The 9,545-nt window shown below is 49.4% G+C and overlaps 1 protein-coding gene across 1 annotated transcript; it reads left to right on the top strand.

Annotated features, from left to right (window-relative positions):
- Positions 1-5,009: 5,009 nt before the first annotated feature.
- LOC128117233 (apolipoprotein L2-like) lies at positions 5,010-9,545 on the top strand. The gene is given in 5 exon segments (XM_052749219.1): positions 5,010-5,115; positions 5,521-5,595; positions 7,036-7,125; positions 7,128-7,161; positions 8,690-9,545. Coding segments are annotated over 5 exon segments (1,161 nt in total).

Here is a 9,545-nt window from a genome sequence, read left to right as displayed (position 1 = left end):
CCATCAGGCAGCTCCCATACGATGATGGAGATACTGAGGATGATGCTGAGGGTGGTGGTGGTGACCGCACAGTGGATAGAGCTCTTGACAAGTGGCCAGCCCATGAAGGAGACAGGGTGACAGGAAGGACCTGTGAAACTAAAACTATTCTCCGTGTGTCAGGCTGGGTCAGTAGTTGACTTGGGGAGAGAGGGAAAGTCATATTTGAGTAAGAAGTCAAACAAGTGGTGGGATGGATATATTAGCTAGTTTGGGATCATGAGACACAGGCTGTGATCCTTGGTAACTCTCAACTGAGGAGGGGGAGGTAGGGGAGAGATATCTTAAATCCACTGACTCTGCTTACATGGTATCTATAAATTTGGTTAAATAAATATTGCTGACCTTTGGGGAAAACTGTAATAAGAAACAACCAGCAGCACAAGAGATGGTGGCATGCGACCAAACGGGCGACAGTGTCAGCATGACCCAGCTGTAATCTTTATTTTTATCTTTAAAGAGTAAATTTAATTGGGGAAAGCCAAAAATCTCTCAACCCAAAGGACAGGCTTTTCCATCTCAAGGCATCTCCTAAGTAATGTCTACAGATTGTGAGTCATTTTCACAGAAGACACCTTTGTACAAGTTTTACATATATTCAGGTGCTTAAATCAACCCCTGTTTCATTTTAACAGAGGAACCAAGTAGGAGAGTGGGACAGAACCACTTTCTCTTGGATGCAATTATCTGAAGAAAAATAGACCAAGAGGGCAAACTCCCTTTCATTGTCCATGACCGCATTCAACCACGGGTCTCTCTCTAAAAGCCTACTCTCTAGCTACTGGCCATCAAGTCCACTGGATAAGCGGTTTGCTATGCCCACTGCAGCAGCACACTAAACAAATGCTCCTGCACAGTAGGCTTTGGGCTCACATGGGAGACCAGGGAATCATTTTCCTGCAGGCACCCTGACTTCCTGCAACAGGAACACCTGCATCTTTGGAGCTGGTGCCTACATCGGTGCACATCAAAGCACACAGGTCAAGCTACAGTGTTGCCAGGGAAAGCAAGACCTTCTACCATCCTTCCCATTATTCTCTACTTTTGAAGGAAGTCATGAAACCAACTCTCCTAAGCAGAAAACCACACACTGTCTAGGTCACATGATAGACCCGAGCACTGGTGTGCGATTCCAGTAAAGGGAACTTACAGTGTTGTGGGGTAGTCACCAGAGAAGCCTGCTAAGGCATGAGTTTAAATCAATAGAAAGTCTTCATGAACTGGCCAGTGAATACCCTGGGTGTTCAGGATCCCAGTGTAGCACTGAGCATTTCTCAGGGTGAGCTTTTAAGCACAAAAACCATATCCTGGTTTGACATACTTCAGTTAGAACAGTTAACCAGGAGCAGAACTACAGAAGTAAAAAATAAAAAGCAAGTTTAGTATATTTAGAGACTTTCTGAGAACTAGAGACTTTGATGGATTAAGTTTTGTTTCCATTTTTTTCGGGTGGTGCTGTCCACCTGCTGAGTTTTATGACCTGAATGGCACGTCCCTCGTGAGCCAGCGGCACTAAGGTCTGGAGACCTACTAAGATCTTGGGATCTTTTATAGTAGACACCTGAAAACACCCAAGTCAAGGTTGAAGGAATGCAGCTCAAATCCCCCTATTTACACCCCTATTCACTACCCCAGTCCATCAGCTGACATACTCTAACCTCCAAGGGGGAGGGCCATAGGAAAAGGTGGACAGGAACAGGAATCAAAGATGCCAGAGATGGTTCCCTTGAGAAAAGCAGTGACTCCTCAGACCATGGCTTCTGGTGGATGAGACAAAACGCCTTTGAGTTCCCCAACTTACATATCCCCTCCCCTTTCCCCTTCTCCTTCTCTACACCCGCTCTGGACCTGTGGTCCAGTTTTGGCTCATCCAGCAGAGGCTGCAGCTCTTCTTGCCCTCTCTGTTGCTGCTCTTCCATTTCCTTCTCCAGCAGCTGGGTCAACTGTCTTTGCTCCTCCACAGAATCCACTCAGCTGGACTGGGAAGTGCTGAAAGAGGAGCCTTCTTCCTCAGGAGTTCTCTGAGGCTTTTGACTCAGGTTGGGTCTTGTGGGGAGACCTCTATCATCACATCTGTAATCATTCTGAGAGAGAGATCATCTCTGGGGCTCCATACCCTGTCATCCTGTCTCTCTTACTGATCTCATGGTGACCCCTGACTCCTCTGTACTCATCACCCTACAGTATGCACTACCAAATGCTCTTCTTCCTCTGCCTGTCAAGGAGTCATAGCCTCAGTCATGGTCTCTGCAGCCTCTGAATCATGTTGATCTCAGCCCCATTGTTGTCCATATTCTGGCTACTGCCCATCCTAGTACCCTGATGCCAATGCTAGTACCCAATGCCCATCCTAGTACCCAATGCCCATCCTAGTATCCAATGCCCATCCTAGTACCCAATGCTCATCCTAGTACACCAATGCCCATCCTAGTACCCAATACCCATCCCAGTACCCAATCCCCATCCTAGTACCCAATCCCCATCCCAGTACCCAATCCCCATCCTAGTATCCAATGCCCATCCTATTACCCAATGCCCATCCTAATACCCTGATGCCAATCCTAGTACTCAGTACCCATCCCAGTACCCCAATGCCCACCCTAGTACTGGTCTTAATCTTAATCATCTTGATACATGTCTCCAAAGTGATCATTGCCTCTCCTAGATGGATGACAATTAAAGTTGTCTGTGCTGGTCTGGGTTCACCAGTCTGTGTCTGTTTTGTCATAATCTTGATTTCTACCTTGATTGAAAGAACAGTCTTCCTGTCTTTATCCTATGCTTGATCAGCAAAAAACAACAACAACAACAACAAAAAAAAAAACCCTACACCTCCTGTTACCTGGAGACCCCTCTCTGAGATTGAGGACACTGAGCAGGGAATCCAGGTCCTCTAAGTCACTGCAGCCAAAGCCTTTCAACCTGTCTGGATTGCTGGGTTCATGAGGTAAGTGCGCTGCACTGATGTTTAGTCCTCTGGAGAATTCCTTAGGAGGTTTTCTGTCCCATCATCATTGGGCAGATTCCTTGGGAAAACAGTGGAGAGTAGCAATTTGGAAAGACTGCTCCAGCTGACATTGGGTTCCCAAGCAGTGCATGGATCAGTGAACAGGGTGAAATGGCCAATCAGATGGGCCTGATACACATCCTTGTCATTACTACACTAATGTATAGGCACATCCTGCCTGAGCATCTGTTTCATCAGTCCAGTTGACTGGTTTGGGGTCAAAGGTGCTTCCTTCACCAGCTCCCCTCCCCCTCATGCTCAGCCAGAAAGTCTGTTAGGGACATGGTCTTCCCCCTTTTCTTTCCTTTCTTCTTCTTCTTCTTCTTCTTTCTTCTTCTTCTTCTTCTTCTTCTTCTTCTTCTTCTTCTTCTTCTTCTTCTTCTTCTTCTGTGGTGAGACTGCCATATTGTGGGAGGAGGAGAGAATGCAAAGTTTCACTTGTATTTTTTCAGGAGGGAGCCATGGACCATATCAGGGACAAGGGCAGCAGGAAGCCTGGTGGCCCTGCCTCTCAGTCCAGAGGGAGGATAATGTCCCGAACTGTGCTAGGCAGCCACAGTTTTGGTCCAACTTCAGGATTCACCCAAGGACCAGTGAGTTCAGAGCCTCCTGCCCTCCACCACATCCCTCAGTTTCCCCACTTCCCCACTGCTGTACACCCCTAAATCTGCTTTCTGTCAGGAGTCTGATGGCCATATCCTAGGCATTCTAGCACCTGAGCTGAGCCCCCAACCACATGGTGATCCCATCCGAGGGCTTGCCCATCCTTCTTGTGTTTAGTGCAGAGAGAAGGAGCCAGAGGCTGACCTGGCTGCAAGTTCAGTTCTTCTGAACTCGGGGCTGACGATGATGCCTAAGTTCACTGAGTCCATCCCTAGAATGAGGCAATTATCCCTTATCCCAAGGTAAAATCGTGAAGAGGAGGCGGTAGAGGAGCTGAAGGGGTTCAACTTACCAAGGAGTCTCATTCTGGCTGAGGTTGAACAGAACACAGATGTCCTTAGCACCTCTATGGGATGCCCCAGCACTGCACCCAAACCCCTGCATGACTGGTTCTCAGTGGTGGAGAAGGCTCACCATGGAGATCCAAGGCTGGAGAGAGGGGGGTAGAAAGAATCCTCAATAGGATCAGGGCTCTGGGTGGGTGGGGTGACAGCCAGCTGTGTCCACGGAATCTCTTTGTATCCTGTCTATGAAGAAAGAGACCAAGGTGTATTTGGCAAGGAAGGCATTTCATTCTTTCCCTCCATGGCAGGGTGTCTTGATGAGATCTTGTAACTGTAATGCAGTACCTGCAAGGATTCTATCTACAAAGACAGATATTTACTGAGCTCACTTGAGAAGGCTGGGACATCTCAGAGCATGGCCCAGGCCAGAGCTTTAGTTTGGGACAGGATATTCTTGTTGTAGCAAAAGAAGATGTCATCACAGAGTGGAACACGCAAGCGAGCAGACTCCATGCTCTCTTCCTCTGCAGAGTCCTAAGCCCCAGCCTGGGTGCTCAGGCCCCTGAAACAGAGTCCCTCTATTGATGTTAGCTGGTATTCCCACCCCTGAGTAGTTACCAGAATGTTCTTCCCATCTCCCCTTGGCTTGTGTGGATTTGAATCTTTTTCACAACTGTGTCCTCAGTGCCTCACACTTCCCTTGGACCCCACAGGGCAGGAGGCCTCTGCCCTGGCTGGGGTGAAGGAGACAGGAGAAGCCAGATGACTGACTTCCTTACGTAGCAGCTGCCTGGTTCAGGGAAAGACTGGGCTCTGTGAATTAAGTCCCTGTGATTTTTGGCAGTCACTCTGGGGGGACTGTGGGACAACTGGATATCTGGCTAGCTGCCTTTCCTACAGTTATTCCCACTTTATCCCACACTGTGTTTCTTCTTCCCTAGAGCCTGAGCATCCATGATCTGTAAGGAAAATCTCTCACAGATACTGTGATCGGTGTTAAAGTTCCAGAAGCACCGATGTCCTCTCGAGGGAGCCGTGATCCTCGACCAAGTCTGTTCTCTGCTCTCAGCCTGGACCTGGTGGCCTCCACTTCAGATGAGGATGAGGCCACCAAGGACCAAGGTGAGTGACCTGACCCTGCATCTGTAGGGATCCCCATCCGAGCCCTATCTTGGGTACCTAGAAAGGGTTATCTTCCCTCTACCTTTCCTCTCTGGTGTGACCAGGAGAGCCTGACAACGTGGAGGACAGCAGACCATGTGGCTCAGTCACATCTCCCCAGTCACCATGGTTCACTGACTGTGTCATTTCTGAGAGGCCAGAGAGTGCAAAGCTCCCGTTGAGGAAGAAATACTTCTCCTGTAATCTTCTCCAAAGCTGGTCATTTTGTCCGTAATCTACATAGACATATTCATTATCAATATAAGATGACTCCAAAAACAATATCTTTGCTGTGTTCAACACACTCTGATATCCAATCTATTCCATTTGTCAATGTTCCTCTTTGACCCAATAAACTGGTGTCAGAACCAGAGAGGCTGAAAGACACCTTTGAAGGTACTGGTACCACAGTGGTTGATGTGCCAGATGTTCAAGGTGGAGGTAAGCCAGCATTGAAACTTTCCCCTCCACAGAGCCAGCCTTCACTTTCCATTCACTCTGAGCTGAACACAGTTCATTCCCCTGCAAAGCAATGTGGCACCTCCGTGTGTGTGTGTGTGTGTGTGTGTGTGTGTGTGTGTGTGTGTGTGTGTGTGTGTCCCACACACAATGTGTTCCACAATAGCACAGGCAAAGGGAGAACAAAAGCCTACCTTTTCTCTCGGCTCTGGAAGGCAATGTAAATCATGAAGGTGAAGCCGGTTGTTAGTGTGAGGACTCTCTTCCTGGCTTGCAGTGGGATCAGGCTCACTGGATCGTTACAAAGTCTCTGCTGCTGTTTTGTATGAACAGAGAGGGAAAGGAGACAGAGGTATAGAGTTGGTGAGTGGATGAGTGAGTGAGTGGGTGGGTGAGTGAGTGAGTGTGTGAGTGAGTGAGTGTGTGAGTGTGTGAGTGAGTGTGTGAGTGTGTGAGTGAGTGAGTAGGTGAGTGAGTGAGTGAGTGGGTGGGTGAGTGAGTGTGTGAGTGAGTGAGTGAGTGTGTGAGTGAGTGAGTAGGTGAGTGACTGAGTGAGTGGGTGAGTGTGTGAGTGAGTGAGTAAGTGAGTGTGTGAGTGAGTGAGTGAGTGTGTGAGTGTGTGAGTGAGTGAGTGGGTGAGTGTGTGAGTGAGTGAGTGAGTGAGTGTGTGAATGAGTGGAAGGGTGAGTGAGTGAGTGTGTGTGTGTGTGAGTGAGTGAGTGAGTGAGTGAGTGAATGGGTGGTTGGGTGGTTGGGTGAGTGAATGAATGAGTATGTGAGTGGATGGGTGAGTGAGTGAGTAGGTGGGTGAGTGAGTGTGTGAGTGGGTGAGTGAGTGAGTGGATGGGTGAGTGAGTGGGTGAGTGAATGGGTGAGTGAGTGAGAAAGGGAGTGAGGGAGTGAGGGAGTGGGTGAGTGATTGGATGGGTTAGTGAGTGAGTGTGGGAGTGAGTGGGTGGGTGAGTGAGTGAGTGAATGGGTGGTTGGGTGAGTGAGTGAATGTGTGAGTGAGTGGGTGGGTGAGTGAGTGAGTGGGTGAGTAAGTGAGTGTGTGAGTGAGTGAGTGGATGGGTGAGTGAATGTGTGAGTGAGTGGGTGGGTGAGTGAGTGGGTGGGTGAGTGAGTGGGTGGGTGAGTGAGTGAGTGAGTCATTTCACCAGGACTGTCGATTAGGAACCTATGTTTATAATGTTTCATTGCAATCACTTCACTTCCATGGAGACTCTATCTATAAACATCGACACAAGGCCTTACGACAACTATTACATAGAGACCAAAGGACACAATTCAGTCCACAATACTGGCGAATCCATCAGCAGAATGTCATTAACCAAAGCTCATGACATGACGTAAGATCCCTGTGCTCCATGTCACTTCAGTCCCTCTGCCCTGTCTCTGACTTCATTCTTTACTTCCACATAGAGAGCAGATACTTCATTACGGAAGCCCCTGGGCATCTCCAGGACACGGCCGGCAGAGATGACCTGCATTGCCTGCTAACTGAAGATGGAGCCTGAAGGCGTTTGTATCTAAGACCAAGTTGCCCAGGTCACCTCTATGGGGTGCCCCAGCACTGCCCCCAAGCCCCTGCATGACTGGTTCTCTCTGGGCAGGCACACCCACTCCAGACAGTCCCAGGAGCTGGGGTTTAGGGCACTCCCCAACAATCCTTGGAAACTGTTCTAGCATGATCTCTCTGGGAAGCAGCTGCATCAGGTTGAGGGAACATGGTGCCCACAGGGGCAAGGGTCATTTCATTTTTGAAATTAGTGGATTATAGTATGTGAGATCTGTATGATACTCACATGTGGGCATGTGTGTCAAGGTCAGAGGACACTATTTATTACTACTTCTTTGGCCGAACTTGTGCAGGGGCAAAGAAACACGTGAGTTGGTAGCAGCTGCTGAGCACAGACTTAAGAGTGGGGGACAGCTGTTGATCACTGCCCACATGGTCACCAAACTCCTGGTCACAGTCTGTATCTGGAGAAGTCAGGTTCAGCCACCCATCCTCAATAAAACAACCAGAATAGACCAATTAGTGATAAAGTGGAAAGGGGCCACTTGGGAAAAGGAAAGACCGAGACCCAGTGTCTCCTCAGTTCCATCTTTTGGGTCCTGAGTGAGATTGAAGTTTGAATAGAAGGCAGAGATGTGCACACATAATCCGTCATGGTCGGAGAGTGGTCCCGTCTTTAGACTCTTTCAGATTCAAGATGCTCAAGCTGCATGGTCTCACAGCCGAAGTGCTTAGGTGAACACACCTTTCTGGCAGGCCAGGGCTGTAGTGGACATTCCAGCAGCTGAGGACAATGAGAAATCTTGTCTTTGGGGAAAATCAACTCTCCACAGCACACCAACACTCCCTGAGTGAAGTGGGCTTTGAGGTCATTCGGGGCTCTGTGTTCATCTGCAGACTCCCCTCAGCACACGCATGTTGGTGGTGGTAGTGTTGATCCACCACTCAGCATATCTCTCTGGAGGTGATGGCGTTTACCTGAGTAGTTGCGCATCTTTTCTGCAATGTCTACCGATACCATGCCAATTATGATGACTATTATAAAACATGTGCCTATATGTCTGTGTTCATGTAGCATGTGCAGGTGAACATATGTACAAAAGGGAGAAAGGACAACCTCAATTGTACCTTAGATACAATTGTCCTTGTTTTTGAGACAGGGTCTCTCCCTGGACTCACATTTGCCAAGTAGACTTGACTAGCAGGTCAGAGTGTCCCAGGGTCTGCCTGTCTCTGCCTCCCCAGCACTGAGATTACACACCATGCCCCTGGGCTTGGCTCTTCTTACCTAGGTTTGAGGGATGGGACTCAGGTTTGTATGCTTACATACAAGCACCTTCCCAACAGAGTCTCCCCAGCCCTTACAAAGACTCACCTATGAGGACCACAAAGTTTGCCTTGGAAAGACCTAACATCACCCACCAAAGGGGAACTTCTGCACATCTTTAGAGTTCTGGGTGGATGGTTACAGTATACATCTGTAGGGTGGGTCTGGCACAGCCCGTTTTACCCAGACAGGAGCCGTCTTTCTTACTCACTTGACCTCTGCTGTTACAGGGCTAAGGCACTTGCACTGCACAAAGTGCTGAGGGATCTGACAGCGCTCTCGGCCCTAGCAGACAGACACAGACTTCGGAGAGACCTGCAGGGCAGGAAGAAGTTCTTGAAAGCGTTTCCTCGCTTGAGAGCAGAGGTGGAGGAGCACATCCGGCAGCTCCACGCCCTGGCTGACCACACTGAGGAGATGCACAGGGGCTGCACCATCTCCAATGTCGTGGCTGACTCCTTCAGCACTGCCTCTGACATCCTGGGCCTCCTTGGTCTGTTTCTGGCACCAGTGACAGCGGAGGGCAGTCTGATGCTGTCCTCTGTTGGGCTGGGGCTGGGAGTAGCAGCCACTGTGACTAATGCCGCCACCTCCATCGTGGAGGAAGCAAGCAGGATTTTGGATGAAGTTGAAGCCGGTCACCAGGCCTCACCTGGCCTGGATGTGTTGGAGGCTGGAACAACCGTGGCGAGGATTGCCAGCAAGTTCCCTCAGGCTACCAGAGATATCACCAAAGACCTTGAAGCCCTTCAGCAGCACATGGATGCCCTCAGGCTGGTTAGAGCCAACCCTGGCTTAGAAGAAGATGCCAGGATCCTTGCCACCACCGGAAGGATCCCTGCCCAACATGCTAGAAGGGTGCAGGCCACCTTGAAAGGAACCCCTCTGGCGATGAGCAATGACGCCCAGATCAGGAGTGCCACCACTGCAGGTGTGTCTCTCCTGCAAGATGCTGACAGCCTTGTGAAAAAGTCAAAGCATTTGCAGGAAGGGGCACAGTCAGAGTCAGCTGAAGCTCTCAGGAAGCTGGCTGAGGAGCTGGAGGAGAAGTTGGGGAAGCTCGTCAAATTCTACAAGGCACTCTGA

The sequence above is a fragment of the Peromyscus californicus genome, unplaced genomic scaffold (assembly GCF_007827085.1).
Source record: "Peromyscus californicus insignis strain IS unplaced genomic scaffold, ASM782708v3 Scaffold_20__1_contigs__length_68692818, whole genome shotgun sequence".
NCBI classification, from domain to species: domain Eukaryota; kingdom Metazoa; phylum Chordata; class Mammalia; order Rodentia; family Cricetidae; genus Peromyscus; species Peromyscus californicus.
Note: the sequence above shows the minus strand (reverse complement) of the source record. Positions and strands in the feature narration are given on the sequence as shown.